Raw genomic sequence first — 20,122 nt, forward strand, 5'->3', positions numbered from 1 at the left:
CAAAACCACTTTATAAGGTCTGCCATGCAAATGCTCATCTTTATACTGAAACATATAGCTAACACACATACATATAGCTTTAACATGACATAAGAGGTATATTCTTGTAAACGCTTTCAAATTTGCTTAAAATATTAAATGCTTAGAGCTGAAAGACATAGTCAACTAGAACTTTCTAAGAGGAACAATAATAAAATATATTATTCTTTAATACATAATTCTACAGTCTGTCTGTTAAGAGCTTTAGATTTATAAACTAACTCATTCTTACCTGATCTTCTGTGAGAACAATTAAACGGGCCACTATAATATTCACAACGTTTCCTAGGCTGGAATCACGGTAAAGTTTGGCAACCTGACCTCCAGAAAATAAGAAAAGACACAAAGTCAGACAAAAATCATAAGGTGATTGTTTGATTTTATTTTTAAAGTGGTAAAACAATTTTTCATCCATTTAACCACTGCTTATATAAAAAGATTCTTTTATCCCATACCACTTAGAACTCTACCCTCAAGATGCCTTGGTAAAAGATTTGTTATACAAGTCTACTTCAAGAAAAATTGTCTCCTAAAGGTGAATTACAACATAGTAATTAATTAAGAGGGTGAGCTGATCTAAATGAACAATAAGGTCACCTTTAAATTTATTTTCTATGGAACTGAAAAAGTAATAGATCGATTCTTTCTAACTTTTGATGAGTTAATTCTCAAAATCATTATTTCACAATAAAAATCCATGACCTTAGTCAAAAACCATAACAAACTATTAAGTTAAAAATTATATAGAGGGATCAAACTTACAATATTCATCACACTCAAAATGTAATGTTCAATGTCTTTGCGGCCATGGTAGCCCACCATCATTTTGTCTGCCACTACTAATGTCTCCACAAACCGCTCAATGCTTACTGATCTCTTCTGTCTCTGGTGGATATGTATGCCATTAATTGGTAGTGAAGAAGGAAAAGCAGATGTGTCATTCAACCACCAAGGTTTGCCACTTCTTAGGAGGTCTACAATAAAAACAATTATCTAGTTCACATAGGTTCACTAATTAAACGTATTTATTCATGGAGTTTTCATGTAGACATACTTCTCATAAATTCTCTAACACACTAAGATTTTTCAAAGTGAGGGAAGGGGATGAGGAAATGCAGTAGTGAAAAAATTAAACTTCCAATTTTTCAAAATAATCATATTACCTGAAAAAATTAATAACATTCAACTGTTCATGAAAACAAAACAAAATATATCTAATAGTTTACTTTAAAAAAGGAATCTTCAAATAATCATTTCATATTTTTCCAGTGAGTGATTATGTCATAATACTTTTAAATTTAGAATATGTACTTAAAAAAATCATTTAAAGTTGTTTAAAAAGCAACTAAAGCATTGACTTTCTAAACAGCCTAAGACAGTTCTGATGAAGAATATTAATGTTGCAAAAATCTATTCCTAAAATGCTTTTTGAGCATTTATTTTAAAGTAAGATGCTTTTATTAAACTATCTTAATAGAGCAATTCTATACTGTTCTAGAAATCTCAAATCTAAAAGGCTGTGAATTATCTTTTTCATTTAATTTTGTATTCTACAAATATTTATCCTGACAAAGTACCCAAAGTATTCCTTTTCCATAACCTAGAGGTCAATGGCATTAGACTGAGAGTTGAAAGACAATGATTCCGACATAACTCACTTTAAACCACATTTCAGTGTGGATTGCAGCTTTATCCTTTGATTTCTAGATACTTGGTCCTTCAGCACAGAGGAAACCTTTTAGTACTATGGCATTTGTAAACACTTGCCTCATTTATATTCATCTTCATTTAATAAACTTGAGCAAGTACAGGTCCTCTGTATACCTCACTTTCATATCCTTATATTGAACAGGAAATCTTTCTAACCACCACTTACTGAAAAATTTAGTTACGAAAAGTTAGAGTAATCTATATAATCTACTTGACAGAAAGTGGCACTATACTGTTTTTCTTCAGCCTTTCCCTTTTAAAAATTACTTTGAGAGAAGTTATAAATTTTAAGAAATAAGAGATGGAAATGACCATGAGAAGCATCAGTCAAATACTTTTGAAACTCATATAAATTAAATGAGTGTCTTTATTCCTAAAGGTGAAGAGAGGCAGAAATATACTACTTCTTAATTCAATAGCATATCCCCAAGACAGCCAGTGAGTATTCCCCTATGACCACTGTGGCAGACAGACTCTTAAGGTGGCTCCCATAACCTCCTGTGTCCTCATCTCCTCCCTTGAGTATGAGCCGGACCTGTGACTTGCTTCCAACCAACAGAAGACAGGAAAGATGATGGGATGTACATGATTACATGTATACGACTACATACCTATGTTACATAATATTGTAGCATCTTACTAAAGTCATTCCCTTGCTGACTTAGAGGAAGGAAACAACCAAGTTGGTGAATTGTACATTGTACATTCCAGAGGTGGCCTCTGGCAAACAACCAGCCAGAAACTAGTTTTCAGTCCTATGACAGCAAGGAACTGAATGCTGCCAACAACCATGGGTGTGAGGAAGTGAATTCTTCCCCAGTAAAGACTGGATAAGAACCCAGCCCTGGCTGAGGTTAAATAAATAACCTATACATACACAGATTCCTGGTCCACAGAAAATGTGAGATAATAAAAGTGTATTGCTTAAGCCATTGGGTTTGTGGTAATATCGTTATAAGACAGCCAAATCTTTTCTGCATTAACATTACTCCAATTTCTCTTGCTCAGTTTTCTGTGATCATGAAACCACTCATGTATTCAAATCATGCCTAGTCTTCTCCTTCCTCTGGCTGGACAGCTTAAATGTCTAAATACAGGATAGAATTTCCATTATTTTGATAATTTTCACTCTCATTCAATTTCTCCTTATTTTTATTTAAAGTATTGTATAAAGAATTAGACCATGATTGGGCAACAGAAACACTTAGCAATAGTGTTTCTCATTTGATAGGATTTAGTATAAGGTAGCTGCTGTTATCATCATATTCACAATTTTCAACTTTTTAGCTTTTTAATTGTTAGTTTGCTTGGCTATTGCTCCATCAGAAATATATATATACAGTGTCTTTGATGGACATTCATAAGTGAAATGATATAATCGTTATACTCAAAAGATTTGTAGTCTGATAAATATATGTAATATACACACATGCATACTGAATGAATAAAATCTAAAAAGGTAACATCTTTAGTTTCATTCTAAAGATTAAAATCTTTCCCGCATGATTAGATCATTACAAAACAATATCTATGTTTTATAATTGTCAACTGACTGCTTAATGTTAAGTTCAATGATCTGTAATGAATATCTCTTTTAGTCTAAAATAAAATACACAACTGACTTGTTTTATTTTGTTTCAAAATAGAGATTAGTAGTTCAAATGATACTCATTACATGTGCTTTGCTCAGTTTAATTTTGGATTGAGTATTGAATGTTAAAGAAAACATTCCTCCACAAACATATACAATAAAGAACTTTTCCCCCAAGGCCAAGTACATAGATCTCTGTCATCTGAAATATAATTTTGAGTTTTTGATCAATCTCAAAATATCTTTAATATATACAGCCATGCAAAATTATCTCATTGATCTGGTTTATTTTTATTTCTTTTTTTAATATTTATGTATTTATTTGGCTGCATCGGGTCTTAGTTGCGACATGCGGGATCTTCGTTGCAGCATGAGGGATTTTTCACTGCGGCGTGCAGGCTCTAGAGCGCACAGGCTCAGTAGCTGCGGCCCGAGGACTTAGCGCCCCGTGGCATGTGGGACCTTAGCTCCCTGACCACGGATCGAACCTGCATCCCCTGCATTGGAAGGCGGATTCTTAACCACTGGACAACCAGGGAAGTCCCTGATCTGGTTTATTTTTCACTACTCACTTACTACTTCTTGACGGTTGGCCATGTATTTATGTTTTGTTTAAATGCTTATTTAGTTAACTGTCTCTCCTCACTAGAATATAAGATCCCTTGGAGTAAGGAGTTTTCCTGCTTTATTTGTTGCTGCATCCCAGCACTGAGAATAGTCTTGCATATGCATGCTAAATTAATATTTATTTAATAAATACATAAGTAGATAATGCAGGTATAAAGACAAAATAATATCTATATGAATAGACTATAAGAACATTCAGTTATCTCTGGGTGGTAAAAGAGCAACTTTCATTTTCTTTTTTATTTTTCTTTTTATCCTGTATTTTCTAAAATTTCTACAAAGAACAGATATTACTTTCATAAAAAATTTTTAATCAATAGCTTAAATCTAATTAGAATGGGAAAATTCATTTTTGAATATGAGATAAAAATACCCACTGTCAAGAGGGTTTTCATATCTTATATTCTGATATAAACTTGAGTTCCTGATTAACAGATTAACTGGCAATGTGTATGCCTATAACAGCATATCTCACTTGAACGACGTTGTTGAGCTAGTATCACAATTAAGGTAGTTCTTAACCAGACATTTCTCAAACTTATTAAACATAAAGTGATTTTTTTCCCCAATAACATCTAGTGACATTCCCATGGAATTTAGGGAGCTACTACTATAATCCCACTATTGGGAAGCCAGTGAAGGTGTGTAAGCCAGAATTAGGAGATAGACTTGACTAAAGACAGAAAAGGACAAACCTGGAGATAGGAAGACTAGATAGAAAGTCATTACAGTGGTCTATGATGGCAATAAAAGTAGATTTGGAGAACTGCCTGATTCATGCCTAAACCATTGAAAAATAAGGCTCTGCCTGGTAAATACCAGTTAGTAACGAAATAGGCACTTCAAAAGAGGATAACCTGAATCTCAAACAGTTAAGAGATACCTTTCAGAACATGATGAAATCTTTAAATATTTTTGCAAAAGGTGATCTTTAAACATCATGTTATGGAAAAAATGGTGGGAAAATTATATAACAATAAACAGCTAAATATATGAATCCTAGTTTTAAAAAAATTTATATAAAGTTGTACTTATAGCCTAAATTTTGTTAAATATAAGATAAACTATTTCCATAATGTTTAGCTTCTTTATTCATTTCAAAGACAAATCAAACCTTTTTTCATTATTTACCATGACACTGTATTTCATGCCTCAACTAGATTCACTTTAAGTGACCTTTTTCTAGTACCAATTATTCTTGACCAACAAGAACCTCTCATAATTAAAAGCCTCAGAGATGACTCAAGAAGAGAGTATGGAGAATGAGAACTCCAAAGAACAATTGTACTTGAAGCAGAAGTAAAAGAGCCTATAAGGATACAGAGAAGAAACAAGAGCGTGATGCATTCACTAATTCACAAGGCAACCCATTCCATTTTTACAAATCTACCTGTTGAACCCATTCTATTTTTTATTAAATTTACTTGTTGGTGAACTCTTCTCTGTATTGAGCTGAAATCTCCTTCTGAAATATTCTGCTCCTAGTTCCAGCTACTAGAACTACATGGAATAAATCTACTCCTTTTTTTTTTTTAATATAGTGGCTCTTTAAATGCTAGAAAAAGTCATCCCAATAATAATGATAGCTACCATTGTACTGAGTAACTAATGTGTGCTGCAAGGAGTACCCAGAGAGGTTGGATAATTTGTCCACAAGTATGCCAAAGCCCATGTTCCTTCTACTATGCTATGCTATATCCTCTATTTCTCTAAGCTTTCTAATCTTTAGACTAAACAGCCTCCTAACTCCCTACCCTAGTCTTTCTCTTCTCTAAATCAGTCTCCATATGGTTGCCAGAGTAATCTTTTTAAAACCCAAATCTGATCTTGTGATTTCTACTGCATAAAACCTTTCAGTAGGATTCCAGTATACTGAAGGTAAACTCCTCGAAGTGGTTTACAAGCCCTTTGTGATTTGGCCACTTTTTATCTCTCCAGTTTCACCTCTCATGACCACTCCCCCCCAACCACTATGAATCTCACCCCTTCTCTAATATCCAGTTATATGAACTGTCAGTTCCTGGAATGTGACATTCTCTCTTTTGTTTCAGAATCTTTGTAAATGCTATTCCCTTTATATGGAACCCTCTACCCATTACTCCCTCAGCTTAAAAGTCACTTCCTCCCTGAAGTCTTCTTTGACCACTAAAGGCTAGGTTTGTTGTCCCTATTATGTATTTCTATAGTACTCTAACTAACACTATCTTTGAGTACTACCTTTAAGACTCTTCAAGTCTTATTCAAATGTTTAGATTCCTACCACTAGCATAAAAATATCAGGCAAACCAAACAGCACAGAGTACTATGGAACACCTGTGCATGAAAGCTGTAACTATTACCTGGATAAAATAAGGTTTCCCCTTCTAAGAAAAAAATATCAAATTTTACACAGGTTTGTATTTTACGGACTTCTTAAGAGCTTCCAAAATTGACTTAAAACTATCAATAGGTGACATATTTTAAGAGGACTCTGGACATTATCATTCTAATTACTCAAATTCCTGTTTACTTTTATTATTAATCTTACCTTACGTGCCAGAAGAAAGTGGCAATACAAGACTATACTTTCTAAAAGTCCCACACTCACCCGAAACCCCACAATGAGAGTGATCATACAGATGCCGTTGTTGAAGGGTAGACTTTTTGTAAATAACATGAGGATGGCCATTTTCATAACTAAAATGTTTGGAGTCCTCTGTGGTATTCTTTAATGGTTCAATAAAATATTCTTCATCTTCTGTAGCAATAACACCATGCTAAAAGAAAAAGAAACAAAGAATTTACCAAGAAGAATCATTTTAAATATTAATTAGTATTATTACCAGGAGTCAAAAATAAACTGATACCTCTCCAAAAAGGAGGTTAAAACACATGTTAATAGAAATTTAGTGAATTATCTATACTCAGCAAAACATTATATAAATTTTCCTATTCTTTAAAAAGGATGTTTAAATACCTTTACATGCTATGCCCTGTACTAAGCATAACACATACATTATTTCCTCTAATCTTCCCAATAATGATGTGAGGTAGCAGAGACCTCTTGTATGTTCACTAAGACTTATTTCCTTTCCAAATTGTGCACACAACTTAACTGACTCCTATGCGTTTAGGTATAGCTTTGTAACTGAGTTTTGGCCAATAGAAAATAGGCAGAGCATATACCACTTTCAGGCCCACCCCCCGAGAACCTCTCCAGTGGAATTCTCTACTCTCTCTGAGAAAAGATCTAGGAAAGGTGGAAGCCAAAAGAGAAAGAACATGGGTCCCTGACTGACCCCATGGAAAGCTGTCCAATCTAGACACACATAAGGGAGAAATAAACTATTGTGATAAACTACTCCCATTTAAAGTTTTGTGTTACACCAGTATATATGTCCTTAATTCATATATGTCCCATACATCCCCATTTTGTAGATGAAGTAATAGGTTCAGAGGTTAAGAACCTGCCCATCATTATATAGAGGTAAGTGAAGGCACTGGTATTCCCACAAAGCTCTGCTCTTATTTACAGTATTATATAGCCTTACATCTATTTACTTAGCCAAGTCCTACTTAGCTCAGTCATAGCTCCTCTTTAAAACTTTTTTTGAGTCCAGCTGCAGTAGCATCAGCCTCCTCTGATCTCCAACAGAGCTTATTATTGGTATCATTTATTTTTAATTAATTCTATTATGCTTTGCTACATCTCAGGTCTTGAATCTGTATTTAAATTTGGTATAACTTTCCAACTGCATGTTTTATTTTCCCAACCATACTATTTGCTCTCTTAAAGAAAGGGTTTCTTGGTATCAGTTACACCCATAGAAAATGTCTCGTATGTAGTATATACAGCAAATAAAATTTGCTGATTAAAAGAAATGAGATAGTAAGTTATCTACATCAGAAATAAGAACTTCCATCCTTGTCTAATAGTGTTTTCCTAAGAATGGCACATGTGAGGACTGTTCTTAACCCAACTAATTTACCCTGTAACACTGGATAAAACATAAACTCTCTGAGCGTATTTCCTCGGCTGGAAAAATGAAAGGGTTGGTGTAAATTAGTGGTTTTAAAACAGCACTCTAGGGAGCCCTAAGGGTTCCATGGAAGTGCCCTTAGGGGACTGCCCCAGACAACAAAGGTAGACCTACATGGCTTGGATCCCTGGGATTAGGAATCAGCTGTGTTATTATTAATCTATATATTAAGTTTCCACATAACATTTCATTTGAGAAAAGAATTTTGCCGATTTAAAAAGAAAAAAAAAGCTAAAAACCTCTGGTCCAGATAATCTCTAAGATCCCTTTGAATCTAAACCTCTATGATTCTGTTTAGGGAAATTCATGCTAAGTACCACATGCTTGGAAAGAAAAATAAGACATAATCAGAGTTGCTCTAACTTACAGATGAAGTTGGCAGCCACCTACCTGAAATGAGCTAAAGAATGCAAAAAACAAAAAAGCAGACCTAGGGCTTCCCTGGTGGCGCAGTGGTTGAGAGTCCACCTGCCGATACAGGGAACGCGGGTTCGTGCCCCGGTCCGGGAAGATCCCACATGCCGCGGAGCGGCTGGGCCCGTGAGCCATGGCCGCTAAGCCTGAGTGTCCGGAGCCTGTGCTCCGCAACGGGAGGGGCCACAACGGTGAGAGGCCCGCGTACCGCAAAAAGAAAAAAAAAGCAGACCTAGTCACTTCACATTATTTTCACCACTGTTTGCTTTACTTTTAGGATATTAGTCCCTAAATTAAATGCAAATATTGACAGGAATAATATAATACGCCAGTAACAAACTCTAATACCTGATCATGAATTACTTTACCATCAAGATTAACAAAGTAATAGCAAACTGAGCAAGGCTCCTGAAGAAAAGAGGGCACATGCAGAAGAGAGGGCTTGTATAAGAAGTTTTGATAAGTGTCTAGAGTACTGCCCAGAAAGGGGAGAGCACTAAAGTCATGTGATGCTGGACTATGGGCAGAAGATGTCGAAAGGTCCTCAGCAAAAAACTCAGGTTGCTGGAGAAAAACAAAGTCAGAAACTTGGTAAGTAAATAAAATCTCTAATTTCAAGAACGGAAAGGCCCTGGAAGAAAATCCAGAGTTAGGTACTCTGTAAAATGTTTACACTCATTATCTCATTTAATCTTAATAGCTCTATGAAGTAAGTACTACTATCAGGTCTACTTGGCAGATGAGAAACCTACACTGAGCAAAGCTAAGTAACAAATTCACTCAACTATCTTTGGAGACTGGACTCTTAGCCACTATAATTCCCTTATCCTCTGAGTGTTGCTTCTTCTTGTTTATTTAAAATTAATTAATTTTGGCTGTGCTGGGTCCTCACTGCAGCGTGCAGGCTCTCTAGTTGCGGCACGTGGGCTTAGTTGCTGTATGTGGGATCTTAGCTCCCTGACCAGGGATCGAACCCAGGGTCCCTGCATTGGGAGCACAGAGTCTTAACCACTGGACCACCAGGGAAGTCCCCTGAGGGGTGCTTCTAACTTTGTCTATTCATTCACCAAGTATGTTTTGAGTGCCTATCACATGGCAGGTACTGTTCTAGGTGGTAGGAATACAAAAGTGAAAAAAACAAAGTTCTGGCTCTATCATGGAGCTTACATTTTGGTGGGAAGAGGTAGAAAAAAGTCATTCATTCATTATATAAATAAATAATCAATCAGGTAGTAAGAAATGTCAAGAAGAAAAATAAAGCAGTAAGAGGACAGAAAGTCATCAGAGGACACAGAGAATTATATAAACTATTTAGGATGGTCAGGAACATCCTCTATAATAAGGTGATATTTGAACAGAAACTTGAATAAAGTGAAGGAGCGTGCCAAACATATCTTGGGAAAGAGCAGATCAGACAGTGGGAATGGCAAGTGCAGAGGCAACGGGGTAGCAGCAGGCATGCAGTATTTGAGAAACAGCAAGGAGCTACTCTGGCTAAAGGGAGGGAAGGGGAAAATGATTATGAGATTAGAAAGGAGCTGGAGGCCAGATGATAGAGGACCTGAGTTAGGTGGGAGTCCCAGAAATCTGTGCATGCCTAGCAAGAGCCCTACTCCCACTTCCCTCAGCATCCCCACTCACCTCTACACTGCTGGCCTCTGGACCATCAGGATTAATCTCATCATGCCCCCTTGCCTTGTCATGCCAGTCCCTCCAAAATGCCCAAGGTCCATCCCCTGGATTCTACTCCCCATATGGTTAAGTACATCATGTTTTCTGATCCCATCTTCTACTTCCCCCTTCACCATTTAAAACACTTCTGCTGTACCCTCTCAAACTCAAGGTCAATTATATACAAAATCTCCTATACACTTCATCTTGCTCAAACAAAAACCTGAATCTCCCTAGATAACATTCTTTCTTCCCTGTAATCTTCTGGAATGGTGGCTACTTTCCCTCCTACATACCTCCTATTGGACCTGGAGGTAGGGTTAAGAGTTCTTGTACTCATTGCCATTTCTAAACAATTATCCCTCTCTCCTCCAAAAAAAGAAAAAACCTTACCACCTTCAAATCCCATACCATCACCTTCTCCCTCTGCTAGCTGTAGTTATCTACTGACCCAAAGTCACTTTCCTCATTCCTCAAAGATCTTAGCTTCTGGGTCACTGTCACCCTCTGTAATACCACTCCTGAATAATTGTTGACTTCAGTATCTTCTTATATCATTGGTTCTTAAAATTTGTGTGTGTGCACGTGCCCTGAATCCCTCTGAAGGTCTAGGGGTGAAGCCTGGGGACCACTTCTCAGAATAATATCTTAAATGCAAAAGAAATATATAGGATAATAAATAAAACCAATTATAATGAAATACAGTTATCAAAATATTTAAAAAATGTAATATAGTAATACATATGCCTTTTTGTAACTCTTTAAATAAGAAGCTTTGCAATAGATCTAATAACTACTATAATTTCACAATAGTGATTAACATAAATAATATTTTAAGGGACCTGCAAAAACTGTAACATGATATGAAAATATCATTTCTATCAAGACAAAGTTACAGGTACTGCTATTACTTTACTGGCTTGTTACCTATATTGTTAACTGAAGGAAATGTTAAATTTCACTTAAGAATTAGTAAAGATAAAGATGAAATTTTTCCCATTCCAGTTAACAAACCCCCTGAATTCTATCCATAGACCCCAGCTTAAGAACTACTTACATAGATGGTCTCTTCAATCCCTGTCCTCTCACTTCCTTGGCTTCCTCTCCTTTGAATAACTTGTCCATCTTACCTTAGACTAGTCTTGCTTTAAATCCATCATCACAAATCTCAACTGTGTCCTTGACGCTTCATGGCAATTATACTATGTTTCTCTAGTTCATTCAGTATCCTGCTCTCTGGGATAAATATTTCATACTTTCTCCTCTCTACTTAATCCCCTAACACCTCATCTTTCCATCTTCCATTCCAATAGAAAACAGCACACAACCTCCTGCAAACTTCTACAACCGCAAATACCAACCTACCTGCATCTCATGTCCATATGTTCTATATTATTTCCTGTTATTATGGATGAACTGTCCATTCTCCTAGATAAGAACAATTATTCGATTTATGTAGATGATTTCATCCCTTCTCGCCTATCAAAGAATTCACTCCAGAAATTTCTCTTCTCTTTACACAATCATTCTCATTTTTATAAAACAAAATGATAAAGACTCCTACTTCTGCCTGCAGGAACCGATCATTTCTTGCTTTTCCAAAAGTCCTCAAAATAATTGTCTATATATTCTTTACTCTTCTCCCATTCCTTTTTTTTTTTTTTTTTTTTTTTGCAGTACACGGGCCTCTCACTGTTGTGGCCTCTCCCACTGCGGAGCACAGGCTCAGCGGCCATGGCTCACAGGCTCAGCAGCTCCGCGGCATGTGGGATCTTCCTGGACCGGGGCACGAACCCGTGTCCCCTGCATCGGCAGGCGGACTCTCAACCACTGCGCCACCAGGGAAGCCCTCCCATTCCTTCTTAAACCTACTCACATCAGGCTTTTGCCTCTTTTCCAAACCCCACTATGACTTCACCAAAACTGCTTTTGCCAAGGTCATCAATAACTTCTTCACTGATAAATTCAATGATTGGTTATTTTGACTCAGCAGCATTTTTCCCTTGAAATACTTCCTTCTCTTAGCTTCTAGGATATTTGCCTGGTTTTCCTTCAACCTTCTTACTCCACTGTTCTTTGCTGTCCCTTCCACATCTTTCTGACCTCCTTAACCCCTTGGAGCACCCAAAGGCTCAGTCCTTAGACCTCTTATTTATTCTATATATACTCTCCCTTAAGCAATTTCACATAATCTCCTGGCTTTAAATGTCATTTATATTTATATAGATGACCCCCAAAATAACTTCATAACACACATCTCTCTCCTGAACTCCAGGCTTGGATACCCAGAATCCTATACAATATCTCAAGTTTAACATGTCTAACTGAAGCTATGATATATACCACCCCCCAACCTACTCCTCCTAAGCTTTTCCATCTCAGTTAATGTCTGAGTCTTTCTCATCTCATGTGATGGCTGCTATTTTCTTCTAGCTGCTCAGGCCCCAAGCTTGGAATCATCATTGATTCTATCCTAACTGTGTCCTCTAAAACCTAACAACTGGCCCCCAAGTTTCCTTTCTAACTTCACCTTCTATTACTCTTCCTCTCTCTCACTTAGCTCTAGCCATGGTAGTCTTCTTGCTGTTCCTCAAACACTCTCAGATCAGACCTTTGTACTTGAAGATTTCCACCTGGAAATCTTATGTCTCAGATGTCAGTATTCCTTTCCTCATTTCTTTTAAGGTCTTTACTCAATATTTTTTCTACATTAGAACTTATCAGTATCCAACATATTATGATTTTTATTTATTTATCTTATTGTGTATCTCCTCCACTAGAATGCAAGCTATACAATAACAGGGATTCTTGTTTTGTTCACTGTTGTACTCCTAGCACCTAGAACAGTGCCTGTTACATGGTAGGTACTTATAAGCACTTGGTGAATGGATGAATTAATAATGGAAAAAGTAGAGAAGCAACTATGAACTTAACTAAATGAATAGAAAGTCTAATGGGGTCATTGGTCTTTTAAAACTAGGTTTATAGTCTTTAGTATCTTAGAGAGATAGAAGAAAATCATTTTTCATCAAATAAGAACAAAATATGAAGAAAGAAACAATGCAGGAAAGATCTGTTGAAAATTAGAAATATGACTGCTATAATTTGTAAATCAATTAAAGAAAAAGAAAGCAAAAGTAGGAAAATCTCATAGAACTTAGAACAGAAAAAAAAGGGGGGAAGAGAGATAAGAGAAGCAGAAAACCAATTACAGAATGGGGTGGTGAGGGACAAGGAGATAAAATCACTAAGGAAATATTTTTTAAAATTTCTCTAAGTTGAAGGAGGCTCTTTAAATTGAAATCACCCATCAAATACAAAATAGGGGTCAGGAAAGAAGACCCACAGCTTACCACATTATTTATAAAATTCTTGAAACAGGAAGGATAGGAGAAAAGCATATCATATTGAAAAAAAAACTTTTAAAAGAAGAGGAAAAGAACAAGAAGCAGACTTCTATCTGCCACCCAAAATGTATCAATGCCAATTTTTTTTAGCTCTTTAAATCTTTTCCTAAGATATAAAACCATAGAGATAAATTTGATACCCCATATTTCCCTTTTCCAATTCTACCATCCATGGTTCTGAAGGAAAACTATTTTTGAACCTAGAATTCTATATCCAACTAAATTATTAACCAAACATGAGGGTAACATAAAGTCACTTTCAAATAGGCAAGGACTCAGAAATTTTACTTCTCAGGCACCTTTTCTGAGGTAATTACTTGAAGATGTTCTCCAACAAAACCAGGATGTAAACTCAGAAAGAAGAAGATGTGGAACTAACCTAGGAAAAAAGAAATCCCAAGATGAGAGAAGTGTAATAGCTCAAGAAATTAATTAACCCATACACTCCAAGAAAAATGCCTCCAAAGAAGAATGGAATATATTCCAAGCAATAGGTATAAGGACTAAGGAACTGGATGAAACTGATCCGTTGGTAAAGAAATCATTTTTTTTTTCCTCAATAAGACAAAATAAAACTAACTAGAAACTCCAGAAAAACAAAACCTAAATAAGAAAGCAATGGTGCAAATATAAAGCAAACTAAAAAGTAACATTATTTTAAACAACTGATAGATTATAATGTTAGGAATTTTTTCCTTTGAGTGGTGCAAGCATTGTAAAACTGAAACTATGGGTAAGGAAGTATGATTAGAAAACACTAACGATCTCTACATTGAAAACTATTTTATATAGAACAATTAAAAACAGAATTGACTAAAAGGGGCCTTAGAAAAGTGGGATTTTAGAAAAACTTGTTTACATATTCCATTTGATTAAAAATGTAACATGATATAAAATAAGAATGAAGGCGAGGGTTACTAAAACTGGTGGGTAAAAGTGAGATGAAGAATAGGATATTTACATAGTATCTGCTCACAAAGTATCTGCTCACAAATTCCTTATTAGTTGCCAAGGGGAAATAGTAACTAGTGGACAAACCTGGCAGACCACACCTAGATCGAGCAACATTGTAAAGCAACTATACTCCAATAAAAATTAACAACAACAACAAAAAAAGTGAGTCAACATGGACCATGCAGTTTCAATAGGAAGCAAAGTAAAACAGGTGTTAACGAATAGAAATAAGAGAGAATAAGACACACAGAAAGTCTCAATTAGGATGAAAAATAGATGAATGACACTTTGCTATCCCCTTAAGTATAGAAAAGTTTCCATTTACAACCTTCTCACTTTTGCCTCATCAACATCTTTTACCGTTTCATCAGTAGTCACTTATATCAGCAATTCTCAACTATTTCCAGAATTAAATTCTCTTCTAAATTTCAGAGCTATATTTCCCAAAAGCCAACTAGACATCTTTAACCTTTATTTCTTCAGATTCTTCACATTTACTATATCAGAATCACTCTCTTTATCTTCCTTTCTAATCCAACATTCTACTACCATTCCCTTTCTCTGCTAGTAAGTTCATATACAGCCTCATCAAAAAGAGAAACCTCAATCAACTTCAATTACTTTCTCTCCTTCATCCCACACCCAGTTCAATGATATTTCAATTTTTAAAAATATTATTAAATATCTACTATGTACTATATGCCAGGGAAGAAAAATTAATGACACAAATCCTATAAATTTTCTCACCAAAATGTGGTTCAAATTCTTTCTATCTTCTCCATTCCCAGGGCCATAGTCTTGCTATAGGCCTTCATTACCTCCTACATGATCTAACTCATCTTAATATTTCCAATCACTCCTCTTCCCTCAAATCTCACAATAGAATTAGCTTTTTTCCCCTAAATCTCAAATCCGTTCATTTCACCACCCTGTTAAAATTATCAATGGCAATAATTAATGTTAATGCCAAATTCAAAGAGCTTGGTCAATGACTAGGAACAGTATTTTTCTATTGTACTTAACAGCAAATGTCATTTTAACATGTAAGAAGTTTTAAAACAGATTTATTTTGGATAATTTATCTTTATTCAAAAAGATAAATCTCTTTTGTATATAAAGCTTAACACTGCTTATAGAGAAAGAAGCTAGAGAGGAATGTATTCAATGTGTCTATTTTATAGGAATTAAACCCAAATATTAAAATCTAAGTAATCGTTTTGACTTATTAATAGTTAAAGAAAATAGATAATCTGAGCAAATTCTTATGTATACCTATAGTGAAAATTTTTCTCCACTGGGTGGTTCGTAAAACTCCTTCCAAATTTAGAACTATTTAAACCCAACTCTAATTATGTAGTTGTTTATACTGAAGTAAAAATGAGGATATGGATGTGATAGAGTAAGGAAGAAAAACAATTTCTGAAAATGTGAGTTGAGAGCATCAAAATGTGTGTACTCTTTTAAACAGATAAAGCTTTAATGAAACATCTATACTAGCCTGAACGGGATAAAAGCAGTAAAGGAAGTGTGAACTAGAGGAAGCAGAAGTAGAAGAACATGCTTTGTTCTACAACCATTACTATGTGCCACCTTGAACTATGTATTTACCATTAGACTAGAATGGACTCAAATGCCCAGGCTAGAACCTATACTCTTGAAATCCAATTTCTAAGTAAAATAAGATTTATTATCAATTTTCAGATAAATATAGGGAAAATTACTTCATAAAGAGACATTGATATAAAAGATTTTCCTTCAAGAACTTATAAACATTAAGTAGGTCATACGTAATTTTAAGCTATGTTGATTACCAGAGAAAGATAGTATAGAAAGAGACCTAAGGAGGCAATCCATGTCATGGTTTCCTGTCATAATATATACATACATACATACAATACCCTTAAGCTCCTCATAATGATTGAGTTTTTTATATGCATTAAGGATATCCTATTTGAACAGAAAAATGTAACTCTAAAAGGAAACGTGAGGTTTCATTCATTCTTCTACTAATAATATGGGGTTTTAAAATTTGTTCTTACTTTGAAAAGTCAGTGCAAACATTATGAAAAAGATTATCAAAAGCAAAGGCAGCAGAAATAAAAAATTTTAGAACGTTACCTTCCCTAGATAAACTGTATATATATATATATATATATATATATATATATATATATATATATATACACACACACACACATATATATATGTATATATATGTATATATTTTATTAATCTGAGGAAAGACATTTATATTGTGAATTTATTTTCCCATCAGAAATTTAAAATTATAACATCTACTTACCAACCCAACACAGTTGCTTAAAGCCACTTTAGTTGTACTATGTTGATCTTGCAAGTATCCTGTGTAATGACAGTTGTCTAAAAAATCATGTTTCCACTGGGGTCCATCTTTCCCCCAATATTCTACTGTAAAATGTTTGGACACAAAATCTGTGTTGAGAGTCAAGTTTAGGTGAAAGTGCTTGCCATAGGCTGAAAGTTTAAAAAATAACTTAGATACTGCCTGTTGTGGATCGAAAGGGTCCATACTCCGTCTTCTCCTGGAGTGCTTATCATTCTTCACAGTAAAGCTGAGAAAAGCTCCATTTTGATCAACCCTTATTGGAATAGTTAGCTGGTAGTGTTCTAGATAAGTCAGGAATTCCTCTTTGTAATCACAAGGCAGAGAATCCAGAAAAAACACATGGAAGAAAAGAAAATTTAACAGAACAAAGAAGTAGCAGTATAAACAACAACTATATTGCTTAAAACTATGTATCATTATATGTGAGGTATGGACAAAAAATGTTATATTAAACAAAAACGAAAGAGCAGAAGTTTAAAATCTCAAAATGAATTAAGTTCCAAATATTCCATTCCTTAAAAAAAATTCTAAAATTATTTTGAAAGGCTATTTTTCTTTTTTAAATCTAATTTTAAAGACATGAATTCTAAAAGCTAAATTCTACAGTAAATATGAATATTTTATATTGAAACAAAAAACAGTGAAAAGTACACATATGTAAAAGAACAGAATTTCATTCAGATAAATATGTTTATGAAAGTTATCCAAAATAGTTTATATAGAATCTCTACGGTCTTGTAGAATTTTTTTCTTTTTTTTTTAAATTATCAGTCACAATGTAAAATACAGCAGCCACTTTGGAAAACGGTCTGGCAGTTCCTCAAAAAGTTAAACATGGAACTACCACCTGACCCAGCAATTCCACTCTTAGGTATTTTTACAAGAGAAATGAAAATGTACATCAACACAAAAACTTGTACATGAATGTTCATAGCAGCATTATTCATAATAGCCAAAAGAGGTAAATAACCCAAATGTCCATCAATTGACAAATGAATAATAATTATAACAATAATAATTATTGTTATAATAATACATGGTATATTCATACAACAGATTATTCTACAACAGAAAGAAATGCAGTACTGATACATGGTATGACGTGAATGCCTTCATAATCAAAGTTCATTATCTAAGACTATAAAAACACTATGCTAAGTGAAAGGAACCAGTCACATAGAATTCCATTTATATAAATATACAGAATAGGCAAATCTCTGCAGAGAGAAATAGGTTAGAGGTTGCCTAGGGCTGGGGGTAAGTTGGTTTGGAGGGAACTGGGGAGTGACTGTTAATGATTTCAGAGTTTCTTTTTTGGGTAATGAAAATGTTCTAAAATTGCTTGTGATGATAGTTGTACAACTCTGTGAATATACTATAAACCACTGAATTGTATACTTTAAATGGGTGATTACATGGTATGTATACTATATCAAAATAAAGTTGTTTAATAATTATCAGATTGACAAAAAATTCAGAGGACTATTAAATATATTTTCCTCACTTAGGTGTACTAAATATTACCAATCTACCTTCTTAACCACATCTTCCTTTAGCTAAGTTTATCACTAAGGTGGAACCAAATGTCTGCAAATTGCTTCACTGTCTACACATGAAGTTCATCCACAAATATAAACTCCCATGAAACCATGACCAAATGGAAAAAAAACTGAAAAATAATATTTATTTCACTTCTCATAAATAAGAGTTTATACTAAATGCTATGGCTTTGTTGATCTACTTTGAGAGCCACATTTTGTACATATGGACTTCTAGATACATACATCAATCTATAATAGCCTTGAAAATCTGGCTCATCAGCACCAAAAAAATGAACTATACATTCATGGGAGGAGAATCCAAAAGGTATGCTTTCAATAATTCCATAAGAATTGGACTGGTCCATGGAAAACAAAATGACCTTCACTCCTGGGACCTCTGTTAAGATCTTTTCTATGATATGAAGTTCAATTTTACAGATTAAAATTATAGGGACCTATGGGTTAGAATCTGAAAAGTTGAACTTCTTATAACTCTTACTCTTTTATCTAGTTTCCAGTCCTTATATCAGAATTCTTAAGTTTGGAAACACATTTTTCCACTAAGGGTCCATATTAGAAGGATCTTATATCAGAATTTGCCTGCTTTCTTGCTCTTTTGCAAGAAAAACCTTTGGATTCCTTTTGAACATGACCTTGCCTGTAAATACTGGCAATGAGTAACCCTATTAAAGTTTAGAATTCAGAGGAAGAGGCCTAGGTGTATCATCTTCTAAGAAAGACCAGTCAACTCTAAAATGCACTGGATATTAAATACTAGTAGGACAAGTTAAACAAACTCTTTTAGCGTCATTAACATTTATGAAACCAGCACTGAATTGACACAGTAGGCCTCCACTCCTACCAGCATACATCCCAAAGAAAACGTTCATCCAAACTAAATATTCAGAGTCTTTTCTTGTAAGATAAATAGCAACGTTTTTTTTGTCAGTTTCAAAAGCAGGAATCCTACCTTGAGAACTGTATGAAAGCCTGTGGTCACTATGAAATTCCGATGAAGCCATGACGAGGCTCAAAATCCAGGTCAACGTCTTCCACAAAATTTCCATAATTTAGAAAACTGGATGATTTTTTAGAGGGCTACCTATGCGCTAGAGAGTCAATACCATGCCAAAATCGAAGCATAACAATTTTATTTCTTTAATACTTCTTGCAGATTAGTTATTAGATATTCCACTGTTTAACGGGTATTTTTTTCCAACATCCCGTACTTTCTTCTGTATCTGGATTCATTTTCTCAGTCCAAAATGAAAAAGATAATGATGGTAAAATTTTCACAAGCAGAGCATTAGGCTGATTAGTCACTAAAGTATGGCCATTTTTTAACCTAGAAAAAAAAAATTTAAGTTAACTGAAAAATATTCTGAATGGACAGATCTATATTGTTGAATGCTTGCCAAAGGACATACTACAAAATAACATAATTAAATCAAACCATTGTTGTCCTTTATAGTTTAAATAAACATTCACAAGACTAAATACCAAATTAGAAACCTAAATGGTTAGCAGGATAATGCCAAAGCTACTTAATAATCAAAGAAGGAACCCGAAGAGGATTATAAAAATTCTTTTTAAAACTTTGAAGATAACAATGTATGGGTATAGCGACTAACCTTTTGATAAAATAAAAACTAGGCTGACTTTACAAAGATAATTTTGTGAAAGTGATAAACAGTATGTGATTGCATTCCTTAACATGCTTTTCAGTACACTGCTGTCCAGAGATTGATTTGTTGCTTTATGAGGCACCTATCTTTTTTTTCTTA

General features: G+C 34.6%; 2 protein-coding genes across 2 annotated transcripts in view; both read right to left on the minus strand.

The window, feature by feature from the left end:
• The window catches only part of ADAMTS6 (ADAM metallopeptidase with thrombospondin type 1 motif 6), a 262,877-nt gene extending 243,430 nt beyond the window's left edge, over positions 1-19,447 (minus strand). Inside the window, exons 1-5 of the mRNA XM_019929977.3 lie at positions 19,309-19,447; positions 16,735-17,099; positions 6,555-6,723; positions 802-1,013; positions 272-355 (exon numbers count right to left, since the gene is read on the minus strand). Coding sequence (XP_019785536.1) covers positions 272-355; positions 802-1,013; positions 6,555-6,723; positions 16,735-17,099; positions 19,309-19,405 — 927 coding nt within the window. The 5' untranslated portion in view covers positions 19,406-19,447. The remainder of the gene's footprint in view (positions 1-271; positions 356-801; positions 1,014-6,554; positions 6,724-16,734; positions 17,100-19,308) is intronic.
• Positions 19,448-19,570: 123 nt separating this feature from the next.
• CENPK (centromere protein K) overlaps positions 19,571-20,122 on the minus strand; it is a 60,402-nt gene continuing 59,850 nt past the window's right edge. Inside the window, exon 12 of the mRNA XM_033852905.2 lies at positions 19,571-19,683. Coding sequence (XP_033708796.1) covers positions 19,654-19,683 — 30 coding nt within the window. The 3' untranslated portion in view covers positions 19,571-19,653. The remainder of the gene's footprint in view (positions 19,684-20,122) is intronic.

The sequence above is a fragment of the Tursiops truncatus genome, chromosome 3 (genome assembly GCF_011762595.2).
Source record: "Tursiops truncatus isolate mTurTru1 chromosome 3, mTurTru1.mat.Y, whole genome shotgun sequence".
Lineage (NCBI taxonomy): Eukaryota > Metazoa > Chordata > Mammalia > Artiodactyla > Delphinidae > Tursiops > Tursiops truncatus.